This window comes from Pan troglodytes, chromosome 6, assembly GCF_028858775.2.
Source record: "Pan troglodytes isolate AG18354 chromosome 6, NHGRI_mPanTro3-v2.0_pri, whole genome shotgun sequence".
Lineage (NCBI taxonomy): Eukaryota > Metazoa > Chordata > Mammalia > Primates > Hominidae > Pan > Pan troglodytes.
The window spans coordinates 74,662,149-74,688,513 of NC_072404.2; the positions used below are offsets into that span (position 1 = coordinate 74,662,149).

The 26,365-nt window shown below is 45.1% G+C and overlaps 1 protein-coding gene across 3 annotated transcripts in view; it reads left to right on the plus strand.

Moving 5' to 3' along the window:
- Positions 1-255: 255 nt before the first annotated feature.
- TMEM248 (transmembrane protein 248) overlaps positions 256-26,365 on the plus strand; it is a 37,456-nt gene continuing 11,346 nt past the window's right edge. The window contains exons 1-4 of one of the 3 annotated variants that reach the window (XM_054655645.2): positions 256-502; positions 6,716-6,851; positions 20,990-21,166; positions 24,116-24,401. In XM_054655645.2, the coding sequence (XP_054511620.1) occupies positions 21,008-21,166; positions 24,116-24,401 (445 nt within the window). In that variant the 5' untranslated portion in view covers positions 256-502; positions 6,716-6,851; positions 20,990-21,007. The other 2 variants (XM_001140369.8, XM_009453206.5) reach the window with 2 other exon arrangements.

The window sequence follows — 26,365 nt, forward strand, 5'->3', positions numbered from 1 at the left end:
CACCGTTGTACACGATGCACACTACAAGCCACATACACGCACTACGCACACACGCACACGCACAACACCAGACCGGCACACAGACCCATAAACGTCCATCATGCACTCCACGCACGTCCGCATGCACGCTACCCGTCCTGGAAGCGTGGTCTCCGCCGCCTGCCTCTGACGAAGCTTGTCCCGGCCGCGCCACCGTCGGACGCCCGGGGTCGCAGGTCACGGCGGCGTTGGAGGTGGCGTGGTTTGTTTTTTTTTTTTTTTTTTCACCCGGAAACCGCGGTTGCCGGAGCCCGAACTGAGGCGGCGGCGGGAGCCCGGTTGGCGTCTGGTCTTCGCGTCGGCCCCGCGGAGCCGGACGCTGCCCCCGGCGCGGGGAGAAGATGGTGCCGAGCGGCCCCGGGCCCGCCACGCGCCGCCACGAGTGAGCCCAGCGCGACCGCGGGCGTCCGCCGAGCAGCTGGCCCGGCTGGGCCCGGGGCGCGCAGCTGCCCGCCGGGGCGGGGTGAGCCGGGGCTGGAGGGCGGGCTGGGGTCGGGCCCAGTCGGGGTTGCCCGGGGGGCCGGGAGCGGGGAGCGTGCTGGTCGGGAGCGGCTCCTCCGCCGGCTTTTTTCACCGCTTCTCAGGGTGCAGACCTCGCCCCAACTGCTGGCGGGGGTCGCCCAGCATCGGCCGACCTCGGCCTGGTCCCCCCACACTGGGGTTTGCCCACTCGCGTCCCCCGAGCCAGGGTTCCCTGCCGGCCTTGGAGATGGCGGGACTTCCCACGTCTGGAGCCGAGGCCTGGATAATTCGGATTTGGCACGGGAAACATCTTGGTCGTTTGCCATTTTTCGACTTTGGGGAGTGTTTGCGTTTCTTCTCCGTTTGGCAGTGAAACACATCTCAGAAAGGTGGGAGGGAGAGACTCACGTACGTCCACAAAGTTAAATGGCATAGTGGTGTTCCCTGTGTCAAGCTTGGTAAATATCCGGAATGGGGTGGATTCTTTCTTCATGTTTTTAATAAAATGAGGAGTGATCGCAAGGTAATCTAGAGGCATGTAGTTTCAGTTCCCTTGATGGGGACCATCAGAAATAAAACCAGGCTTGTTGTGCTGTTTTGAGTCGTTTGAACGCCGTACCCATTGGACAGCTGGTGAGGAGGCCTTTGTGGAAGAATCTGATGTCTGAGTTTAGTTCTCAACTAGCAGGTGACAGCCCTCACTGGCTGATGAATGGTGAGCTTCTCTGAAGCCTGCTTTGTAAAGATTGTGGCTTCCCCCTGAACTGCTTCTTTCCTGCCTCAAAGGTGAGCCGCTACGGGAGGGAATGGGAAGAAAAACTCCGAGACTGCTGATGAATATGTGATAAAGTGGTTTGTCTCGATAGCACCGTCAGCTTGGGTCAGCTTAGGGTCTCAGCATGTGTATCTCATTTGTAGATGAGTGTTCCATCAGCGCTTGACCGATAAGGGTGTCCATCTACTTCCTCTTTTCATCTAGGGATTCTGACAGGAAATAGACCTGTCGCGCACCTAAGGTATACTTAGGTGTGCATTGACCCTAAGTGCATTTACTCTCTAGGATTAAGGATTTGGAGTTTCAACTTGTAGTGAAGATTCTGGGAGAATTCCTGTGGCCTGAATCAGGTGGACTGGAATCACTGCTAGCACCGGAGTCTCAATGCTAAAATCACCAAAGGCTGGTTAACTGGCACCTTCTCCGTTTAGGCTCTAGCTGCATCTGTTGCAAGGAGGAAAGGTAGATCTAAGTGCAAATATATATATATGTTTTTGAGACAGAGTCTCACTCTTGTCGCCCAGGCTGGAGTGCAGTGGTGCGATCTCTGCTCACTGCAACCTCTGCCTCCCAGGTCCAAGCAATCCTCCTGCCTCAGCCTCCCTAGTAGCTGGGATTACAGGTGCCCGCCACCATGCCCAGCTAATTTTTGTATTTTTAGTAGAGACAAGGTTTCACCATGTTGGCCAGGCTGGTCTTGAACTCCTGACCTCAGGTGATCCATCCTCCTCGGCCTCCCAAAGTTCTGGAATTATAGGCGTGAACCACCCGCACCTGGCATAAGTGCGAATATATTAATAGTTTCTGCCTGTAAGGAATGTACTTAGAGGAAGCAATAGGCTAGAAAATGTGGCAGGACTGAATTGCCATAGTGGTATACCAACTGTTCAGGATTTTGTTATGGTTAGGATCAGAAACTAACTTTTTTTTTTCTTGAGGCGGAGTCTTGCTCTGTTGCCCAGGCTGGAGTGCAGTGGCGCGAAGTTAGCTCACTGCAACCTCTGCCTCTCAGGTTCAAGCGATTTTTCTGCCTCAGCCGCCTGAGTAGCTGGGATTACAGTCGCCTGCCACCACGCCTGGCTAATTTTTGTATTTTTGGTAGAGACGAGGTTTCATGTTGTTGGCCAGGCCTTGAACTCCTGACCTCAGGTGATCTGCCCACCTTGGCCTCCCAAAGTGCTGGAATTATAGGTGTGAGCCACCTTGCTCAGCCCGAAACGCGTGAAGTAAACTTTGAGGTGGACCTAGAAAGATCAAGAGGATTTGGGCCATTCAGAATTAGCTGGGAAATGAAAAAACTAGGGCCAGTTGGTGGACAAGCACCCAGGCTAGGTAGCTGGACAATCAGTGCCTAGAAATATTGGCAGAGGCAGCTAGTTAAGGGTTAAATGCTTTTCTAAGAAAGATAAGCATAAGCTACCCAGTCTAGTTTCTCGTAGATTTCTGGGTTTTTTTGTTTTTGTTTTCTTTGAGATGGAGTCTCGCTCTGTTGCCCAGGTTGGAGTGCAGTGACGCAGTCGGCAACCTCTGCCTTCTGGGTTCAAGCGATTCCTCAGCCTCCTGAGTAGCTGGGACTACAGGTGCATGCTGCCACACCCAGCTAATTTGTGTATTTTTAATGGAGACAGGGTTTCACCATGTTGGCCAGGCTGGTCTCAAACCCTTGACGTCAAGTGATCCACCTGCCTCAGCCTCCCAATGTGCTGGGATTACAGGCGTGAGCCACCAGGCCCGGCCTTTGGTTTCTAAAGAATTGTTTTCATTTAATGGGTTTGTCTTGTTCTGTAAGAGGCCGTTGGCATAAAACAATGCTTAACTTATTTTATTAAGGACAATGAAAAAGATGCTGATTGTCATTCCTGTCTGGTATTGACAATCAGGAAATTAAATTTGATGTCTGTGAGTTGTTCCAGTGCCTGTGTTCAGTTTGCAGGAGCACAGCTCTAGTGTGGTCTCTGCAGCTCTGGCTACAGCCAAAGGATAAATGGCAAGCCCTTCAGTCCTCTCCAGAGGGTTTTTAGTGAAATCTGGTCCACGTCACAGAGATGGTGTGTTTCCCTTGCCCAGTACTGAAGAACCTTTGAAGCCATTCACACAGGATGCCATGTAATTGCTCTAGATGATATGACTGATCTCAGGACCTCACTGGCCTCAGCCTTAGCCCTTATTTTATTTTATTTTATTTTATTTTATTTTATTTTATTTTATATATATTTTTTGAGACAGAGTCTTGCTCTGTCGTCCAGGCTAGAGTACAGTGGCGCGATCTCAGCTCACTGCAACCTCTGCCTTCCGGGTTCAAGCGATTCTCCTGCCTCAGCCTCTTGAGTAGCTGGGATTACAGATGCCCGCCACCATGCCTGGCTAATTTTTCTATTTTTAGTAGAGACAGGGTTTCATCATGTTGGTCAGGCTGGTCTCAAACTCCTGACCTCAGGTGGTCCGCCCACTGCGGCCTCCCAAAGTGCTGGGATTACAGGCATGAGCCACCACACCTGGCCTTATTTTTATTTATTTATTTATTTGAGATGGAGTCTCACCTTGTTGTCTGGGCTGGAGTGTAGTGGCATGACCTTGGTCACTGCAACCTTCGCCGCCCAGTTTCAAACGATTCTTCTGGCTCAGCCTCCCGTGTAGCTGGGACACCACCCCGCCTGGCTAATTTTTTTGTATTTTAGTAGAGATGGGGTTTCGCCATGTTGGTCAGGCTGGTTTTGAACTCCTGACCTCGTGATCCGCCCGCCTTGGCCTCTCAAAGTACTGGGATTACAGGCGTGAGCCACCAGCCCCGGCCCTATTTTTTAATTAAAAAAAATAATTATTATGGGACAGAGTTTTGCTCTGTTGTCCTGGCTGGAGTGCTGTGGGTGATCATGGCTCACTGCACCCTCCTCCTCCTGGGCTCAAGTCATACTCCTGCCTCAGTCTCCTGAGTGGCTGGGAGCACAGATGTACACCACCACACCTGGCTAATTTTTTGATTTTTTGTAGAGGCAAGGTCTCACTTTGTTGCTCAGGCTGGTCTTGAACTCCTGGGCACAAGTGATCCTCCCGTCTTGGCCTCCCAAAATGCTAGCATTAAAGGTGTGAGCCACCCAAAAATAACTGTATTAACTATATTTACCACACTGTGCAATATAACTCAAAAAAGAAAAAATGTATTCCTTTTCTCTAACGGACTTTGTACCCTTTGACCATCATCTCCCTGTTCCCCACCCCCTGCTTCTGTAAACATAGTTCTGCTCTCTGCTGCAATGAGTTCCATTGTCTTCTAGATTCCACATATAAGTGGAATCCTATATTGTGCTTCTATGCCTGGCTTATTTCTCTTAGTATAACGTTCATCGCTTCTGTCCATGTTGTGGCAAATAGTGCTGCAGTGAACAGACATCTCTTTGACAATCTGATTTCAATTTGGGGTAGTATATATTCAGCAGTGGGATTGCTGGATCATGAAGTAATTCTACTTGTAGTTTTTTCTTTTTTCTTTTCTTTTTTTTGGAGACAGAGTCTCGCTCTGTTGCCCGGGTTCAAGCGATTCTCCTGCCTCAGCCTCCCGAGTAGCTGAGATTACAGGTGCACGCCACCACGCCCAGCTAATTTTCTGTATTTTTAGTAGAGATAGGGTTTCACCATGTTGGTCAGGCTGGTCTTGAACTCCTGACCTCATAATCCACCCGCCTCAGCCTCCCAAAGTGCTGGGATTACAGACGTGAGCCACCATGCCCGGCCTATTTTTAGTTTTTAAAGGAATTTCTGTGCTGTTTTCCATCATGGCTGTACTAATTTACATTCCCACAGTACATGACGGCTCCCTTAGCTCCACATTCTCACCAGCATTTGTTTTTCTTTGATAAAAGTCATCCTGACAGGCGCGAGATGATATCTCATTGTGATTTTAATTTGCACTTCTCTAGTGATTGTGATATGTTGGCCAACTATATCTGTTGGCCATTTGTCGGTCTCTTGAGAAACATCTGTTAGTGTCCCTTGCCCATTTTTTAATCCCTAGGGATTTGGAGAAGCTACTTGCAAACCATACGTCTGAAAAGGGGTTAATATCCAAAATATATACAAAGCTCAAACAACTCAGTAGCAAGAAAACAAAAAATCCAATTGAAAAATGGGCAGCCAGGCACCGTGGCTTACGCCTGTAATGCCAGCACTTTGGGAGGCCAAGGCTGGTGGATTGCTTGAGGTCAGGAGTTCGAGACTAACCTGGCCAACATGGTGAAACCCTGTCTCTACTAAAAGTACAAGAATTAGCTGGGCGTGGTGGCACATGGTTGTAAGCATGCTTACAAGCTATTCAGCTACTCAGGAGGCTGAAGCAGGAGAATCACTTGAACCTGGGATGTGGAGGTTGCGGTGAGCCGGGATCGCACCACTGCAGTCCAGCCTGGGTGACAGAGCAAGACTCCATCTGAAACAAAAAAAAAAAAAAAAAAGAAAAGAAAGAAAAATGGACAAAGAACCTTGGCCTTTCTTTAAAATGAAAAAACAGAAAGGAGGAAAGATAGAGGTTTTAGCAAATTGAATTTTCATTTAGATTGATTTCGAACATGGAAATCCTTAAGTTAACTTTCTCATGTACGAATCAAATACATTTGACAAGAGGTCTGTAGTGTTTTTTCTGCGTGTGATTACATACTTGAGTGTGATCCTGGGGAGTACATGACACAGCCTTCGAAACACTGCCGTTTGGACTTTTGTGTTGTTTGGTTACAAGTGCTGTTTTTCAAGCATGTCCCAGTCTTACACACTGAGTTTGGTTACAGAAAGGTTTCATACTGAACTATTAGCTTTTGTTTGATCTTGGCATCCCTCATGACTTGTTTTCTTAAAAATTAAGCCCCAGATTATTAAATTTTAATATGGGAGTACTTTTAATTTTGGTGTTTAAGATGGTTGGCAATTATTTAAAAAACTAAAGAACAAAGATAAATTATTTTCCATCTTGAGACTGTAGTGAATTTTTTTAAGAAGCGGGGGGAATGTTGAACGTTACCATGGTTTTATATCATGATTTTGAAAGTGGAACGATGCATTCATTAACAACCGTAAGTGAGGAGAAATAAACGGGAAGTCTGAGTTTTGGAAGTAAGTCTGGTTCCAGACATGTAATTATGTCAGCCTACATTCCTTTCCTTTTGTCTTTATGAGACTACTGATGTTGCCTAAACTACACGTTTAGCAACTAAAACTATGCTTTCTCTTGTAATTTCTTATTTGATCTTTTTTTTTTTTTTTGAGACAAGGTTTCTCCCTGTCACCGAGGCTGGAGTGCAGTGGCGTGACCATGGCCGTGGCTCACAGTAGCCTTGAACTCTTGGACTCAACTGATCCTCCTGCCTTGCCCTCCCAATTAGCTGGGACTATAGGTGAAACCATGCCCAGCTAATTTTTTTTAATTTGGGTTTTTTTTTTTTTTTTTTTTAGGGACGGGGTCTCACTGTGTTGTCCAGGCTGGTCTCGAACTCCTGTGCTCAAGTGATCCTCTGACCTTGGCCTCCCAAAGTGTTGGGATTACAGGCATGAACCACCACGCCCAGTCTCTCTTTGGTTCCTTTTAAACGTGAGTTATTGTGAAAGTTATTGTTCTGCACTGTGAATTGTATCACATTAAGAAACAAGACACTATTGGCAGAAGACTGTGCCAGTCTTTGCTTCATACTCTTAACTGATGAATGAGTGCTGAGATGGGAGGAATCCTGCTAAAGAAATGGAAAATAGGCTGAGCACGGTAGCTCACACCTGTAATCCCAGCACTTTGGGAAGCCAAGGCAGGTGGATCACCTGAGGTCAGGAATTCAAGACCAGCCTGACCAGCATGGTGAAACCCTGTCTCTACTAAAAATACAAAAATTAGCTAGGCCTGCTGGTGGGCGCCTGTAATCCCATCTAGTCAGGAGGCTGAAGCAGGAGAATCACTCGAACCCAGGAAGCAGAGGTTGCAGTGAGCTGAGATTGTGCCATTGCACTCCAGCCTGGGTGATGAGAGTGAAACTCAGTCTTGAAAAAAAAAAAAGGAAACTAAGTTAAACACTTTAAACTTCAAAAAAGTTGATCTCTTACTTGTGTCTTTGTTAAAATCAATGACTAAAATGCACTTTGTATATCTATGGCATGTGAGTTTTTTTTTTTCACTTTGGCATTTGACTTGAAACTGTCTTATCAACCTTGGCATTGTGATTGATGGCATGGCTTTTGGGGTCAGATGAATTAAGTCAGAATCCATTTCTGCCATTTATTTGCAGCGTGACCTAGTACAAATTACTTAAGCTCATTTGCTTCAGTTTTCTCATCTGTAAAGTGGGAATAGTAGTATCTACCTAGCAGTGTTGCAAGGATTAAAAAATATGTTAAGCGCTTGGCACGGTGCCTGGGAATGGCATGTTCTAAGTGGTAGCTGTTAAGAATGCTCTCTTCTCACTCCTTCGTCCTTGTCACCTGGTTTTTGCCTCTATCACCCTAGTGAAAGGGGTTTTGCTTACATCACTATTGATGTCTTGATTGCAAAATTACATGGATGCTTTTCTGCCTTTTCTCATTTGATGGGATTGACTCTTCAAAAAAAAATTTTTTTTTCCTTTTTATTTTCATTTTTTGAGATAGGGTTTAACTCTGTCTCCCAGGCTAGAGTGCAGTGGTGCCATCACAGCTCACTGTAGCCTCAAACTCCTGGGTTCCGGTGATCCCTCCACCTCAGCCTCCCAAGTAGCTGGGACTACAGGTGTGCACCACCACACCCAGCTAAATTTTGTATTCTTTGTAGACACAGGGTCTTCTTGTGTTTCCCAGGCTGGTCTCAAATTCCTGGGCTCAAGTGATCAGCTGGCCTCAGCCTCCCAGAGTGCTAGAATTATGGGCAGGAGCCATTGTGCCCTGCCAGATTGACTTCTTTATGCAAACCTATATCATTTATTGGACCGAAGTAGAACTTAATGGTTAATGCATGGGCTCTGGAGGCCAACTGGATTTGAATCCAGGTTCACTTCCCATGTAATCATGGTCACATTAGCTGACTTCTATATGCCTTAATTTCCGTATCTGTAAAATAGAGATGTTTTAGGGATCATACACAATAGGTGCAAAACTCTTAGAGCAGTGCCTCTCTCAAAAAGTAGGCAATGACGGTAGATGTTATTATTGTTAAGCACCTTCCTGGTGTCAGGCACTGTCCAAGGTAGGAGGAATGCAGAAACAATATCATGGAAATGAGAGACAAATTTTTTTTTTTTTTTTTTTTTTTGATACAGACTCTTGCTCTGGTGCCCAGGCTGGAGTTCAGTGGCTTGATTTTGGCTCACTGCAACCTCCGCCTCCCGGGTTCAAGCGATTCTCCTGTCTCAGCTTCCTGAGTAGCTGGCATCATAGGCGTGCACCGCCATGCCCAGCTAATTTTTGTATTTTTATTAGAGATGGGGTTTCATGTTGGCCAGGATGCTCTCAAACTCCTGGCCTCAGGTGATCCACCCGCCTCGGCCTCCCAAAATGCTGGAATTACATCTGTGAGCACCCAGCTCAGACAACAATTTAATTTGGCTGAGGGTGCAGGGAGGCAGTGTCAGTGGGGATGGAGTGAGAGCTGCCCTTGAGAGACACTTAAAATGTGGAAACGATAGGACTTGGTAACTGGTTGTAGGAGAGCCAGAGTGTCAAGGATGACTGGCAGGAGCTGGGCGCAGTGGCTCACGTCTGTAATCCCAGCATTTGGGAGGCTGACGCGGGAGGATCGCTTGAGCCCAAGAGTTTGAGACCAGCCTGGGCAATGTGGCAAAATCCCATCTCTACAAAAAATACAAAAATTAGCCAGGAGTGGTAGCATGCACTTGTAGTCCCAGCTACTTGGGAGGCCGAGGTGGGAGGATCGCTTGCGCCCAGGAAGTCAAGGCGGCTGCCATGCTCATACCACTGCACTCTAGCCTGGGCACCAGAGCCAGACCCTGTCTCAAAAAAAAGAATGACTGGCAGGGATCACTAGGTAAATGATGGTGTTTTTCCTTATGGGAAGGAGCCAGTTTGGTGCCTTGGGATAAGTTTTGGCCTTGATGGCCTTTGGGTCATCTAAGGAGATAGCTCCAGTAGGTGACTGTTTGGATCTGGAGGTGAGTAGGTACATAAAATGGGATTAAGGCATGAATGAGCGTGTCCCCCTTGAGCAGAGGCCCCAGCTGGAACTTGGGAACACCAGCTTTTGAAGGATCCTGAGAAGGAAGGGGTGGCCAGATGAATGTTAAGAAAACCCGGAGTGGAAGCTGGGAGAGGATCCACCCCACTTCTGTGTCAGATGCTGCAGCAACATGAGTTAGGGACTGGAGCTCCAGCTTTGGACTTAGCAGCCCAGAGATTACTGGAGACCTTGAAGTTCTCCTGTGTCTTCGTTGCTTCTCACTTGTCTCTCTGAAGGTTCATTCTGCCTGCACTGCTTTGCGGTGGGGCAGGAAGATGGTTTCTGCGCAGTGCTTGGGGCAGCTGGGTGCTGGAGCTTGCACAGGGTTTCTTTGATACCAGTAAGTGTCTTCAGCTCTAAGTGTTGGATAATCTGGCATCACATCGATGACTGTTGTTTACTAGGCTCAGGGTTTGTAACCCCGGCCTTAAAGCTCTTTGAGGGTCTCAGACATCACAGGATATTTGAAAAATGCTACTTTCTGCTACATGAAGGTGAGTTTCTGTCATTCTGTCTTAGCACAAGTCCGATGTATTTCCTTTGGTTGGCGTAGAGAGCAGGCTTGCTTCTCCCATCCTCTCTTCCTCAACTTTCAGAAACTTCCCATTTAACCTAAGGTAGAAAATCTCATTTAAGATGAATGGTGGGCCTGGTGTGGTGGTTTGTGCCTGGAATCCCAGCACTTTGGGAGGCTGAGGCAGGTGGATCACTTGAAGTCAGGAGTTTGAGACCAGCCTGGCCAACATGGTGAAACCCCATCTCTACTAAAAATATCAAAATTAGCTGGACGTGGTGACATGCACCTGTAGTCTCAGCTATTCGGGAGGCTGAGGCGGGTGGATCACTTGAAGTCAGGAGTTTGAGACCAGCCTGGCCAACATGGTGAAACCCCATCTCTACTAAAAATATCAAAATTAGCCGGACGTGGTGATGTGCACCTGTAGTCTCAGCTATTTGGGAGGCTGAGGTAGGAGAATCGCTTGAACCTGGGAGGCAGAGGTTGAGCAGAGATCACACTGCTGCATGCCAGCCTGGGTGACAGTGTGAGATAATATCTCAAAAAAAAAAAAAAAACAGTTTAAAACTACAATAAAGTTAATTTAAAACTTGGACAAGTAGCCATGTGTACATATGCGGGCTTTGGAGAAAGGGAGAAACTGAAAGGCTTCCTGTGTCTGTGGCATAATGAATGTTAACTTACTTTTTTTCTGATAAAATGTTATTAAGTTGCAAAATTACATTTTTTTTTCCACCATGTTGGCCAGGCTGGAGTGCAGTGGCATGATCATAGCTCACTATAGCTTTGACCTCCTGGGCTGAGCCAGTCCTCCCACCTCAGACTCCCAAGTAGCTGGGCCATTGGTGTACACCACCATGCTTAGCTAATTTATTAAAAAATTGTTTTTTGTAGAGACGGGGTCTTGTTGTGTTGGCCAGGCTGGTTTCTAACTCCTGGCCTCAAGCAATCCTTCCATCTCAGCCTCCCAAAGTGCTGGGATTACGGGTGTGAGTTATTGTCCCCGACCAGGAGGCCTTCCTCCTTTTTTTTTTTTTTTTTTTTTTTGAGGCAGAGTCTCGCTCTGTTACCCAGGCTGGAGTGCAGTGGTGCTGTCTCGGCTCACTGCAAGCTCCGTCTCCTGGATTCATGCCATTCTCCTGCCTCAGCCTCCCAAGTAGCTGGGACTACAGGCGCCCGCCACCACAGCTGGCTAATTTTTTGTACTTTTAGTAGAGACGGGGTTTCACCATGTTAGTCAGGATAGTCTGGATCTCCTGACCTCGTGATCCACCCACCTTGGCCTCCCAAAGTGCTGGGATTATAGGCATGAGCCATTGCACCCATCCGGCCTTCCTCCTTTACTAGCTGCTTTCCTCCCCTTATATTAGGTTGGTACAAAAGTAATCGTGGTTTTTGCCATTATGTATTGGTGAAAACTGCGATTCCTTTTGCACCAACACAATTAACTGTGTTTTTGTTAACTCATGTAATAAAAAGTAAGCATCTCCTCCCACACCTCTGTCCCTTTCACCTGAACTAGTAGTGTTTTGAAAGTTTATAACACAGTCTTTTCCTGGCCACCCTTAAGGAACTTGTGTTCTTGCAACCTGTGGGTTGCTTGAAATATTATCAGGGTAACCTGGATATTGCCTCTTGCTTACGTAAAGCGCCATCTGTTGTTTACCTGTTGCCTCAGTTTCTCCATCCCTGTTCTTACCTCGCCAGATGGAGGATTGTGCAGAGCACAGTTTTCCCTGATAACTTTTTTTTTTTTTTGAGATGGAGTCTTAGTCTGACACCCAGGCTGGAGTGCAGTGGCGTGATCTCGGCTCACTGCAACCTCTGCCTCCCAGGTTCAAGCAATTCTCCTGTCTCAGCCTCCCAATAGCTGGGATTACAGGCACACGCTGCCACTCCCAGCTAATTTTTTGTATTTTTAGTAGAGATGGGGTTTCACCATGTTGCCCAGGCTAGTCTCGAACTCCTGAGCTCAGGCAGTCCACCCGCCTCAGCCTCCCAAAGTGCTAGGATTACAGGCATGAGCCACCGCGCCTGGCCGATTTTATTTTTTTATGGCAACTGTATGTGATATTTTAAGATCCTGTGGGTGTTTTGTTTGTTTGTTTTGAGACAGAGTCTCACTCCATCACCCAGGCTGGAGTGTAGTGGCACGATCTTAGCTCAATTCAACCTCCCAGGTTCAAGGAATTTGTGCCTCAGCCTCCTGAGTAGGTGGGACTACAACCACGCGCCACCACACCCGGCTCATTTTTTGTGTTTTTAGTAGAGACAGGGTTTCACCATGTTGCCCTGGCTGGTCTCGAACTCCTGACCTCAGGTGATCCGCCCGCTTCGACCTCCCAAAGTGCTGGGATTACAGGCGTGAGCCACTGTGCCTAGCTCCCGCTTTATTTTGGTGGTTGTGGGGGATAAGATCTCACTCTGTTGCTCAGGCTAGAGTGCAGTGGCGTAATCAATCATAGCTCACTGCTGCCTCAAACTCCCAGGCTCAAGCCATCCTCCCGCCTCAGCCCCCCACGTAGCTGGGACTATGGACGTGTGCCACCACGCCCAGATCTTGTGTTTTTGATAGGTACAATACTGGGGAGAAATCCTGCTTTATTCAGTTGTCCCCTGCTATTGTTGGATATGTAGTTTTCCATTTTTTAACAATTGCAAACACTCCAAAAATAATTCTGAGTAGTTAAATCTTTGGAGCAATGGGTGTTTCCTTAGGTTTAGTTCTTAGAAGTAGAATGTTGGAGATAAAATATGCCAGATTTTAACACTATTGATATGTATAGCCAAGTTGGTTTCCAGAAAGTTTATAACACAGCTGTTTCCACGCCCCTTTTTAAGGAACTTGTGTTCTTGTAACTTGTGGGTTGCTAGAGATATCTTTGGGATAATCTTGGTATTGCCTTTTGCTTGCTTACAGTGCCGTCTGATGTTTAGCGTCTTCACTGAGTTAGTCTCAGAGATCTAAGGTACTGTGCTGATAGATTTTCATCACATGTTCTCACGTGCTTGTGAATTTGCCTTTTGGCCGTGTTCAGTGTACCCTAAATCCCTGAACTTTTCAGAGAGGCAGCTTTCCAGCAGTGGTCATTTCTTTCTTCATCTTGGTCAATACCAGGATGCCCTAATTGGAGTTGGAATGAATTTAGCGGGAGGGGTCAAATAGTGTGCTTTCTTTTATCTCTTTTTCTTTTTTTTTTTTTCCTAAACAGAACTTAATTTATTCATTAATTAAACTAACATTTGCCACTGTGACGCTTACAGAAATTTTCTTGTAACTCTTTGCAGAGGGGATACATTTATTTAGTCTTCATTAATTTCCTATTTGAAAACGCTTGTGAATGGTAGAAAGGAATTTTAAGTTTGTAAAATGTTTGGAATCTTAATAGTTTTATTCAAACATTCTTTTATTATTATTATTATTTTATTATTATTTTGAGATGGACTTTTGCTCTTGTTGCCCAGGCTGGAGTGCAGTGGCACGAAGTCAGCTCACTGCAACCTCTGCCTCCTGGGTTCAAGTGATTCTCCTGCCTCAGACTCCTGAGTAGCTGGGATTACAGGCACACGCCGCCACGCCCAGCTAATTTTTGTATTTTTAGTAGAAATGGGGTTTCATCATGTCAGTCAGGCAGATCTCAAACTCCTGACCTCAGGTGATCCACCCGCTTTGGCCTCCCAAAGTGCTGGGATTACAGGCGTGAACCACTGCGCCCAGTCCATTCTTTCGCTTTTTTAGTGACTATAATTGTCCTGTGCTGGAAGTTTCCCTAAATTAAATTGGCTTATGTTGACAATATTTGCCATTTTGTGGGTATTTCTGTTGATATAATTGTTTAAATTCTGGTGTGATGTACTTTTAATGACTATTAGTTTTCCTTGAAGTGAATTCTAATTCAGATTTTTATACTGTTTTTCTGAATGTTTCATAATTGTAGTTCCAAGTGGTAAGTGGGTCCTATTCATTTTTATATAAGGCTAAGGTTTTGGGCCAGGTGTGGTGGTTCACACCTATAATCCCAACACTGTGGGAGGCCAGGGCGGGCATATCACTTGAGGACAGGAGTTCAAGACCAGTCTGGTCAACATGGTGAAACCCTGTCTCTACTTAAAAAAAGACAAAAATTAGCCAGGCATGTTGGCATGCACCTGTAATCTCAGCTACTCAGAAGGCTGAGGCAGGAGAATCACTTGAACCCAGGAGGCGGAGGTTGCAGTGAGCTGAGATTGTGCCCCTGCACTCCAACCTGGGCGACAAAGTGAGACTCTTGTGTCCAAAAAAACAAACAAACAAAAAAAATAAGTTTTTGTTCTTGCTCAATAAATTGAACTCTGATTTACTGTTGACATTTTTATTTATGAATCCTATTAATCTTAACCTAACTAGTGTTGTTTCCAGATTATTATTGTTATTATTATTTTTGAGATGGAGTCTTGCTCTGTCACCCAGGCTGGAGTGCAGTGGCGCAATCTCAGCTCACTGCAACCTCCACCTCCTGGGTTCCAGCAGCTCTCCTGCCTCAGCCTCCCAAGTAGCTGGGATTACAGGTGCTTGCCATCACACCTGTCTAACGTTTGTATTTTTAGTAGAGACAGGGTTTCACCATGTTAGCCAGGCTAGCCTCAAACTCCTGACCTCAGGTGATCCACCCACCTTGGCCTCCCAAAGTGTTGGGATTACAGGCGTGAGCCACTGCGTCTGGCCCCATTTACTTTAAATCATCTCTAGATTACAGTACCTAATGCAATGCAAGTACTATGTAAATAGTTTTTATACTTTTTTGAAACGGAGTCTTACTTTGTTGTGCAGGCTGGAGTGCAGAGGCACGACGTTGGCTCACTACAACCTCTGCTTCCCAGGTTCAAGGGATTCTCATGCCTCAGCCTCATGAGTAACTGGGATTATAGATGCACACCATCGTGCCCAGCTAATTTTTATTTTTTTTAGTAGAGATGGAGTTTCACCATGTTGGCCAGGCTGGTCTCGAACTCCTGGCTTCAAGTGATCCACCTGCCTTGGCCTCCCAAAGTGCTGGGATTACAGGCATGAGCCACCATGCCTGACCTCTTGATTTCTTTTTTAGATTGCTCTCTATTGGCACATAGAAATGCTACTGATTTTTGTAGGTTGTTTTTGTGTCCTGCAACTTTACTGAAAATTGGTCTATCAGTTCTAGTTTTTTGATGGAGTATTTAGATTTATCCAAATATAAGATCATACCATCTGCAAACAAGGATAATTTATCTTATTCCTTTCCAGTTTGGATGCCCTTTATTTCTTGTCTGATTGCTGTATCTAGGACTTCTAGTACTCTGTTGAATTACGGTGGTGAAAGTGGGCATCCTTGTCATGTTCCAGATCTTAGAGGAAATGCTTTCAGTTTTTCCCCATTCAGTGTGATACTAGTTGTGGGCCTGTTGTATATGGCTTTCATTGTGTGAGGTATGATCCTTCTAAACCCAGTTTTTTTGAGGGTTTGTATCATGAAGTATTTAATTTTATCAAATGCTTTTTCAGCATCAGTTGAATGGATCATATGGTTTTTGTCCTTTATTCTGCTGATATGATGTATCGCTTTGATTTATCTGCATATGTTGAACCATCCTTGCTTCTAAGGGATAAATCCCACTTGGTCATGATGAATGATCTTTTTAATGTTTTGTTGAATTCAGTTTGCCAGTATGTTTTGGAGGAGATTTGCAACAGTCTTCATCAGGGATATCTGCCTGTAGTTTTCCTTTTTTTTTTTTTTTTGATGTATCTTTGGTTTTGGTATCAGGGTGTTCCTGGACTCCTAGCATGAGTTTGGAGGTACTCCCTCTTCTTCTGCTTTTTGAGATAGTTTACGTAGGATTGGTATTAGTTCTTCTTTTAGTGTTCGGTAGAATTCAGCAGTGAAGCCATCAGGTCTTGGTAGGTTGTGTGTGTATAGGAATTCATCCATTTCTTCTAGGTTTTCCAGCCGGTGTGCAGTTGCTCGTGGTAGCCTGTAATGATCCTTTGAAGTCCTGTGATGTTGGTTTAATGTCTCCTTTTTCATGTCTGATACTATTTCTTTGAATCTTGTCTCTCTTTTTTCTGACTTCATCTGGTTCAAAACACCAACTCTTTGTTTCATTGATCTTTTATATTTTTTTGTTTCAAATTTATTTATTTCTGCTCTGATCTTTATTATTTCTTCTAATTTTGTGTTTGGTTTGCTCTTGTTTTTCTAATTCTTTAAGATGCATTGCATGTTGCTTTTTTGATGTTTTTCTACTTTTTTATGTAGGTGCTTATAGCTATAAACTTTCCTGTTAGTATTGCTTTCACTGGATCCCATAGGTTTTGGTATGTTGTGTTTTCATTTTCATTTGTTTCAAGACACTTTTTAATTTCCTTCTTAATTTCTTGATTGACCCACTGGCCATCCAGGAGCATGTTATTTAATTTCCATGTGTTTGTATAGTTTCCAGAATTCCTCTTGTAACTGCTTTCTAGTTTTATTCCATTGTGGTCAGAGAAGATACTTGATATAATTTTGTATTTTTTTTTAATGTTTTAAGACTTGTTCTGTGGCCTAACATGTGGTCTATTTTTGGGAATGATCCATGTGATCTGTTAGGTCCATTTGGTCTGTAGTGCAGATTAAGTCATTTCTTTCTTGGTTTTCTGTCTAGATCTGTCCAATGCTGAAAGTAGAGTGTTGAAGTCTCCAGCTATGATTGTACTGGGGTCTGTCTGTCTTTCCCTTTAGTTCTAATATTTGCTTTATGTATCTTGGTGCTCCAGTGTTGGGTACATATATATTTATAATTGTTACATCATCTTGCTGAATTGACCGTTTGACCTTCTTTGTCTCTTTTTATAGTTCTTGTCTTGAAATCTATTTAGTCTGATTAAATATAGCTACTTCTGCTCTGCGCTTTTTTGGTTTCCATTTGCATGGAATATCTTTTTCCATTTCTTTATTTTCTTTTTTTGAGACGGAGTTTTGCTCTTGTTGCCCAGGCTGGAGTGCAATGGCGCGACCTTGGCTCACCACAACCTCTGCCTCCCAGGTTCAAGTGATCCTCCTGCCTCAGTCTCCCGAGTAGCTGGGATTATAGGCATGCACCACCACACCTGGCTAATTTTTTGTATTTTTAGTAGAGTCAGGGTTTCTCTACTAAAGAAACTGACTGTTGGTCAGGCTGGTCTCGAACTCCTGACCTCAGGTGATCTGCCCACCTCAGCCTCCCAAAATGCTGAGATTACAGGTGTGAGCCACTGCGCCCGGTTATTTCTTTATTTCCATTTGATGTGTGTCTTTATAGGTAAGGTGTGTTTCTTGTAGGCAACACATCGTTGGATCTGGCTTTTTTATTCATTCAGCCACTGTGTCTTTTGATTGGAGAGTTTAGTCCATTTACATTCAGTGTTGTTACTGATAAGTAAGGATTTACTCCTGCCATTTTGTTAGTTGTTTTTTGGTTGTTTTGTGGTCTTTTCTTCTTTCTTTCCTTCCTTCCTGTCTTCATTTTAGTGAAGGTGATTTTTCTCTGGTGGTATGTTTTAATTTCTTTTTATTTTTTATGTATCTGTTATAGGTTGGGCTTTCTTTATAGGACAGTGAAAACATTTGAAAATTGATAGTGAGGGTTGTTGTTCAAATCAGTGAATATACCAAAAATCATTGAATTGTATACTTTAAATGGGTGAATTGTATGGTATGTGAATTATTTCTTAATACTATTAAAAATATCAAGAACCTTTCTTTTTCTTTTCTTTTTGTTTTCTTTTGAGATGGAGTCTCGCTCTGTCATCGAAGCTGAAGTGCAGTGGTGTAATCTCGACTTGCTGCACCTCCGCCCTCCGGGTTCAACTGATTCTCCTGCTTCAGCCTCCCAACTAGCTGGGACTACAGGCACATGCCACCACGCCCAGCTACTTTTTGTATTTTTAGTAGAGATGGGGTTTCACCATATTGGCCAGGCTGGTCTTGAACTCCTGACCTCGTGATCCACCTGCCTTGGCATCCCAAAGTGCTGGGATTACAGGCGTGAGCCACTGTGCCTGGCTTCTCAAGAACCTTTCATATGGCAAAAGATACCATAAACCATATTAAAGAAAACCCAGACTTGGATTAATTATACGTAACATATAAAACTGTTAAAGGCTTAGTACCCAAAACACAAAAGGAATTTCTAAACATCAATAAGAAATAGACTAACACCCTATTAGTAAATTACCAGAGGATTCAGGCAGTTCAGTTAAGATTGGGCCTAAATGGCTGATTAAAAAAGAGGAAAGATGCCTTGTTTCAGGGAGATACCATTTAAAATAATAGAGATATCATTTCACATCTGTCTTTTTGGACCATATTAATATGCCTTAGGAAATCAAGTGTTGGCACAAATCTCATGGAATGGAGCAGGCTCCTTCACTGCTGGGGAAGTGTAAACTGGTTGATCTCCTTGGAGAGTGGTCTGACAATATCAGGTTGAAGACAGGCCCTACTCTGTGACTTTGTTGTACTACAGCCACTCTTGTACCTGTTGCAATGCGCTTGGTGGGTGAAACAGTAACAGGAACCCAGCTAGGCCCCTCAGACTGGAATAACTCAACCACAGAACAATTACATATATACATCAGTGAAATTCAGCGAACTAGATCAACAGAGATCAACAGAGATGTCAGAAAAACAATGTTGAGTGAAAGTGGCATGGAAAATGTGTTGCTGTTGATTTTTAGGGGCTGTTGATGCATCTTTTTGTCTCTAAAATTTAAACGCTGATACAGACTTTTTAAAAAATTGCTTTTTGCTAATGTTGTCGCAGTTTGCTCGTGTTTATAAGTGCTCATTGTGTGCCAGCTACTGTTCTAGGGGCCAGGGGCCAGGGCTGTAGCTGTGAACAAGACAGGCAAAATCTCTACTCTCACTGGGCTCATAAATGAGGGATGACAGATAGTAAACAAGTAGGAAAATAATTGTGCTCTTGGTTGACGCTAAACAATATGAAGGAAATAAAGCAGGGGCTGAGGGTGACCAAGGAAGGCGTGCAAAATCTCCGCTCTCGTTGGGCTCATAAATGAGGGATGACAAACAGTAAACAAGTAGGAAAATAATTGTGCTCTTGGTTGATGCTAAACAATATAAAGGAAATAAAGCAGGGGCTGAGGGTGACCAGGGAAGGTGTGCTCTGAGGAGCTGGCTATTAAACAGAGACTTGCATTTTTTTTTTAATTGAGACAGTCTCATTCTGTCCCTCAGGCTGGAGTGCAGTGGCGTGATCCTGTCTCACTGCAACCTCCACCAACCAGGTTCAAGTGATTCTCCTGCCTCAGCCTCCCTAGTAGCTGGGATTACAGGTGTGCACCACTATACCTGGCTAATTTTTGTATTTGTAGTAGAGGCGGGGTTTTGCCTCCCAAAGTGCTGGGATTACAAGCATGAGCCACTGCGCCCAGCCATAGATCTGCGTTTTAAGAAGAGCAAACGTGGAAATGTTTGGGGAAAGCATCCAGGCAGATAACAAAATTCTTCAGCTACATCATGGTCAAAAATGGCAGGAAGCATTAAATACTTATGAATAAACTTAATAAAAGAAGTGCAAACGTTAACACTGAAAACAGAAAACATTATTCAAATAAGGAAGCTAAATAGACGGAAAAGCCTGCAAGGCTCTTGGACTAGCAGACAACATTGTTTGTTAAGAGAGCAGCACTCCCCAAACCGATCCACAGATTCAGTGCAGTCCCTGTCAGTCCCAGCTGATTTCCTTGCAGACATTGACAAGATGATCCTGAAGAATAGCAAGTCCAGTGTGGCCAAAGCCCAGGAGGGAGGAGGGGAAGTGGATGGTGATGCAGTCAGGGAGACTGGCAGGGCTTCTGAGTCCTGAAAACCCTGTGGGCCATGACAGGGAGCTATTGCCGACCTCTCCTAGGTCTGGTAGAAGCCTTAGGAGCTTTTAAGCAGGGCTGGGATGGCTGTGAGCGATATGGCAATGAGCAGGACAGAATGTCGAATAAATAGAATTCAGCTTTTCAGTGGCAGGAAATGAGAGCATCCTCACTTTCTTTCTGTACATGTTGTTGTGTATTTGTGTCACATTACTGACCCACCTAAACCTTTTCTTAAGTGATACGGAAGTAACAGTATTTATTATAGAATATTTAGAAGATTGAGGCTGGGTACGGTGACTCACACTTGCAATCCCAGAACTTTGGGAGGCTGAGGCAGGAGGATTGCTTGAGGCTAGGAGATCAAGACCAGCCTGGGCAACATAGCGAGACCCCATCTCTTAAAAGGTAATAAATTAGCCGGGCACGGTGGCTCACGCCTGTAATCCCAGCACTTTGGGGGGCCGAGGCAGGCAGATTACGAGGTCAGGAGTTCGAGACTAGCCTGGCCAATATGGTGAAACCCCATCTCTACTAAAAATACAAAAATTAGCTGAGTGTGGCGGCACATGCCTATAGTCCCAGCTACTTGGGAGGCTGACGTGGGAGAATCACTTGAACCCAGGAGGCAGAGGTTGCAGTGAGCCAAGACTACACCATTGCTCCAGCCTGGGTCACAGAGTGAGACTCCGTCTCAAAAAAAAAAAAAAGGAAAAAAAAAATTAGCCGGGCATAGTGGTACACACCTTTAGTCCTGGCTACTCGGGAGGCTGAGGTGGGAGGATAGCTTAAGCCTAGGAGTTCAAGGCTGCCGTGAGCTATGATCACGCCACTGCACTCTAGCCTGGGTGACAGAACGAGAGACCCTGTTTCTTAAAACACACACACACACACACACACACAGACACAATATTTAGAAGATTCAAACTGAAAGAGAATATGTATTCAGGATCCTGCCACTTTGAGGTAATGGCAGTTAACATTTAGTGTTTCTTCCTTCTAGTCTTTTGAATGAAGTTATGATCCGACATTTCTCAAATTCAGTAATGAGTGCCCATCCCACCCAGCTCACCCCCCAACACCTCAAAAGGAAACAAAAGAATCATAGCTTTCCTGTTGGCAAGTCAGTCCTTGAGGCTTCTGATTCATTTCTTTCAGGTGGAGCTAATCAGAATAATGTTCAGCATCAACCCCCTGGAGAACCTGAAGGTGTACATCAGCAGTCGGCCTCCCCTGGTGGTCTTCATGATCAGCGTAAGCGCCATGGCCATAGCTTTCCTGACCCTGGGCTACTTCTTCAAAATCAAGGAGATTAAATCCCCAGAAATGGCAGAGGTATAGTATGCTCTGACTTCTCCCGGGCTGGCTGGTCCTTGTGCAGTGGGGCAACACCCTGTGGCTTGCCATATAGCTTTCTTGGGTTTTGGCCTTTCTCTCCTAGTGAGAAAAATCAGTATTTATTCAGAATTTTCTGTTTTCCATCTTCCCAGGACTCACTTTGTTAGGAAATACCTAGATGGGTATTGTTCGATTTAAATATGCAATCAGTTTCAGTTAGACTATTTTAGCAGTGAAACATGCACTTTGGAGAGTACATTTGTAAAATGATCTGTGTCAAAAAGCTGGAGACCTCACCTCTGTAATATTCCATCTCAAATGGGTTCATTGCTGTTTTAGAAAACTGAACATTCGGTATTTTAAAACCACATATCATCATGGAGTTTTATCAGCTGTACTAATGGTTTTTTTCATGAGATAAGAAGGAATCCTAAAGAAATTCAAAAACAGGACCTAATTTCCAAATATATTTGTTTTTTGTTTTTTGAGACGGAGTCTCGCTCTGTCACCTAGTCTGGAGTGCAGTGGCGTACTCTCAGCTCACTGCAACTTCCACCTCCCGGGCTCAAGCGATTCTCCTGCCTCAGCCTCCTGAGTAGCTGGGATTACAGGTGACTGCCACCACGTCTGGCTAATTTTTGTCTTTTTAGTAGAGACGGGGTTTCGCCACGTTGGCCAGGCTGGTCTCGAACTCCTGACCTCAGGTGATCCACCCATCTCGGCCTCCCCAAGTGCTGGGATTACCAGTGTGAGCCACCGCATCCAGCCTAATTCCTGTCTTTTAGTAGATTCCTTGGGTGCCTTCTCTTATTCTATTTCCTTCTTCTTGGGTTTGTTGGTGGGTGGAGGTGGGGGTGGGAGTGGGGCTGGGAGTGCGTGGTTGCCGCATTAAGTGTGCCTTGCAATGGAGAGGAGAGTTGTGTTCCATGTAATTGAGATCGTAGCTTTCTCTCATGCTCTAGGGCATTCTAGATCTTAAGTGATCTTGGCAAAAGGAACCGCCTACACATGTGAGCTCTTTCTAGCACAGTTCAAGTAACGAGTTTTAGCTATTTCTACCATGTAACCCTTTCAAAGAGTTTATTACTAAGAGACATACTGGCTGGCTTAATTCTCTCTCTTTTCTGACCCTGCCTCAATCTTTAAAGGTTGTGAAAACAGGCTGCCCCCATATCAGGGCTGAAAATGAATATTCTACTCAAAACTAAAGCTCCACAGCCTCCTGCCATTTCTTTCCCGCAGAGCTTGAGTCCATGTTGAGCACTTGGCCAAGGCCAGTGGTTGCACTGAAGCCTGGATAATTAGCCCTTAATAATCCAAATTAGGCCTGGCATTGGCTTTAGCCGGCTGTTCAACGTGGACTCCAGCTCTGTAGGAACGCATTGTTGAGATGCTGCGTAACTTTGGTTATGATTAGTTTCGTGATTTTTGTTTTCAAATGAGGATCCTAGGTTGTAGGAAAGGCAGTGGTGTATGGGAAACATTTGGGGCTGTGAATCAGAACTTAATGCTGATTTTACCTTGAACTAGAATTGGAGAGTCCCTAATTTGCCCTGGGCCTCAGTTTCTTCATGTCTAGGATTATGAAGGACTGAGACTAGAATGTTCATTTTCAACCCTAATGTACTAGAATGGTCAGTTGAGTTTGTAGGTGTTAGGGAAAATGTAATTTGATAGATCCAGTTGCAGTCTTACTAAATGTCACATACAGTTAAACTGATGCTGTAAGGGTAGACTTACTGGGCTGGGTAGGGGTTGCTCAGATGACTTTTTTTTTTTTTTTTTGAGATGGAGTGTCACTCTGACACCCAGGCTGAGGCTGGACTTCAGTGGCGCGATCTTGGCTCACTTCAGCCTCTGCCCCCCTTCAAACGATTTTCGTGCCTCAGCCTTCCAAGTAGCTGGGATTACAGGCATGCGCCACCATGTCCAGCTAATTTTTGTATTTTTATTAGAGACAAGGTTTCACCATGTTATCCATGCTGGTCTCGAACTCCTGGCCTCAAGTGATCCACCCTGCTTGGCCTCCCAAAGTGCTGGGATTACAGGCGTGAACTACCGTACCTGGCCTCAGATGGCTTTTTTTGGTTTTTTTTTTTTTTGAGACAGAGTCTCACTGTGTCGCCCAGGGTGGAGTGCAGTGGCACGATCTCCTCTCACTGCAACCTCCACCTCCCAGGTTCAAGCGATTCTCCTGCCTCAGCCTCCCAAGTAGGTGGGATTACAGGCACACACCACCACACCCGGCTAATTATTGTATTTTTAGTAGAGACGTGGTTTCACCATGTTGCTCAGGCTGGTCTCGAACTCCTGACCTCAAATGATCCACCCACCTTGGCCTCCCAAAGTGCTGGGATTACAGGTGCGAGCCACCGTACCTGGCCCCTTCCTTTTTGAAATCGTTGCTGCTCTAAGGTGTCATCAAAAGTCCATAAGAAGGGGGGCAATGTCCCAAATGAGTATTAGTATTCACTGCTGTTTTGTGTTCTAGAGAAAGAGAGCAAGGTGTATGGAATTGACCTTTTGGGACATTATTTTAAGGTGACTTTATTTAAAGAAAAGAATTGTAGTTGCAAAATGAGTTTGGATTAATGCTTTTCTTCAAGCGTTCTTTTCAAGTTTGGTTCTGAGGCTAGATCATTTTCTCTAAGTGTAATATGCTGGATTTTTAAAAAAGATTTTCTTGAATAAATTGATTTGATTTCACAGTTTATTGAGTATCTTGTGCCAGTGAAGAGTTCATATTTTAGGTTGTGAATATAAAAGTGATTAGGAAAGCCACATCATGCTGCCTGTGGTGGCCGAGTTGTCATGATCTTAAATGATCAGCTCTGAATTGTAGTTTGCTGATGTGCTGTGGTGCCACACTGGGGTCTTACCTGTATTCCCGCAGTGGGAGACAGGCGCTGCTTAACACCCATTTCTCTTTCTTTCACTTTCCCAAAGGATTGGAATACTTTTCTGCTACGGTTCAATGATTTGGACTTGTGTGTATCAGAGAATGAAACGCTCAAGCATCTCACAAACGACACCACAACTCCGGAAAGTACAATGACCAGCGGGCAGGCCCGAGCTTCCACCCAGTCCCCCCAGGCCCTGGAGGACTCGGGCCCGGTGAATATCTCAGTCTCAATCACCCTAACCCTGGACCCACTGAAACCCTTCGGAGGGTATTCCCGCAACGTCACCCATCTGTACTCAACCATCTTAGGGCATCAGATTGGACTTTCAGGTATGCAGTAGCCACTCTCCACTCAGGCTCCTCAGGCAACCACTGTTACAAAAAGAGGATGCACCGTGTATGTTTTTACTGACTATATTGTACTAGATTGTAGTCTTGCGCGTGTCTTTTTTTTGTTGAGTTTGAACTACATGAACCATTTCTGTTCCATCGTTACATGGTAAAGTACCTGGCTAGAAGTAGTTTCTCAAAAGCCTGTAGGAATGAGAAACTGTGAGAAAACTGTTAAGGCCTGTCTAATATTTACAAACGTAATTTTTCTTCAGGCTTGTCCTGTTGGAGTTTTCATTACTTATTACACATCTTCTATTGCTATTAGTTTACATATTTTTTAATGGCCATTGTTAGTCTGGCACTGTGCTAAGCTGCTGGGAAGAACTAGAAAATGACTAAGATGGCTGGGTGCAGTAGCTCATGCATGTAATCCCAGCACTTTGGGAGGCCGAGGTGGGTGGATTGCCTGAGCTCAGGAGTTTGAGACCAGCGTGGGCAACATGGTGAAACCCCATCACTACTAAAATACAAAAAATTGGCTGGGCGCGGTGGCTCACGCCTGTAATCCGAGCACTTTGGGAGGCCAAGGTGGGCAGATCACAAGGTCAAGAGTTTGAGACCAGCCTGGCCAATATGGCAAAACCCCGTCTCTACTAAAAATACAAAAATTAGCCGGGCGTGGTGGCAGGCACCTGTAGTCCCAGCTACTCGGGTGGCTGAGGCAGGAGAATAGCTTGAACCCAGGAGGCAGAGGTTGCAGTGAGCTGAGAATCATGCCACTGTGCTCCAGCCTGGGCGACAGAGGGAGACTCTGTCTCCAAAAAAAAAAAAAAAGTCAGCTGGGCATGCAGGCGTGGTGGTGCGCACTTGTAGTCCTAGCTACTCAGGAGGCTGAGGCAGGAGAATTGTTTGAACCCAAGACATGGAGGTTGCGGTGAGCCGAGATTGCACCACTGCACTCCAGCCTGGGCGACAGAGCGAGACTCCATCTCAAAAAAAGAAAAGAAAAGACAATGCCTAAGATGGGCCCGTGCGCAGTAGCTCACGCCTGTAATCCCAGCACTTTGGGAGGCTGAGGTGGGTGGATCACTTGAGGTCAGGAGTTCAAGACCAGTCTGGCCAACATGGTGAAACCCCATCTCTACTAAAAATGCAAAAAAATTAGCCAGGCGTGGTGGCAGGCGCCCGTGATCCCAGCCACTCCGGAGGCTGAGGTGGGAGAATCACTTGAACCCTGGAGGCGGAGGCTGCAGTGAGCCAAGATCATGCCACTGCACTCCAGTCTAGGCAACAGAGTGAGACTTCATCTCAAAAAAAAAAAAAAAGGCCTAACATTTGGTCTCTTCCTTTTGGAATTTTGGGGTTATGGAAGAGACAAAGATAAACGTGAGTTAATGTTTATCAAGCACTTATAATAGTTCCTGCCACAAAGGAAATGCTACGTAAGTGCTTGATAAGGGATATGAAAAAATACATACTTATAAAATGTGGAGCACTGCCCTTTGACCAGTACTAAACCCATGACAGACTGTAAGTGTTGCAGGAGAAGGGCTAGAAGGCAGTGGAAGCTGGAATAATCAGGAAAGGCTTCATGCGGGACACCTGGGCTTTGGAAGAATAACCTTTTGTTCTTTGGTTACCAAAAGGCTTTTTAAAAATTGCTTAGGCTAGATGCAGTGGCTCGTGCCTGTAATCCCAGCACATTGAGAGGCTGAGGCAGGAAGATTGCTTGAGCTCAGGTGTTGAAGCCCAGCCTGGGCACATAGCAAACACCTGTCTTTATGAAAAAATTAAAAAAATTAACCAGGTGTTGTGGCGTGCACCTGTAGTCCCAGCTACTTGTGAGGCTGAGGTGGGAGGATTGCTTGAACCTGGGAGGTCGAGGCTACAGTGAGCTAAGATTGTACCACTGTACTCCAGCCTGGGCAATAGAGTGAGACCCTGTCTCAAAAAAAAAAAAA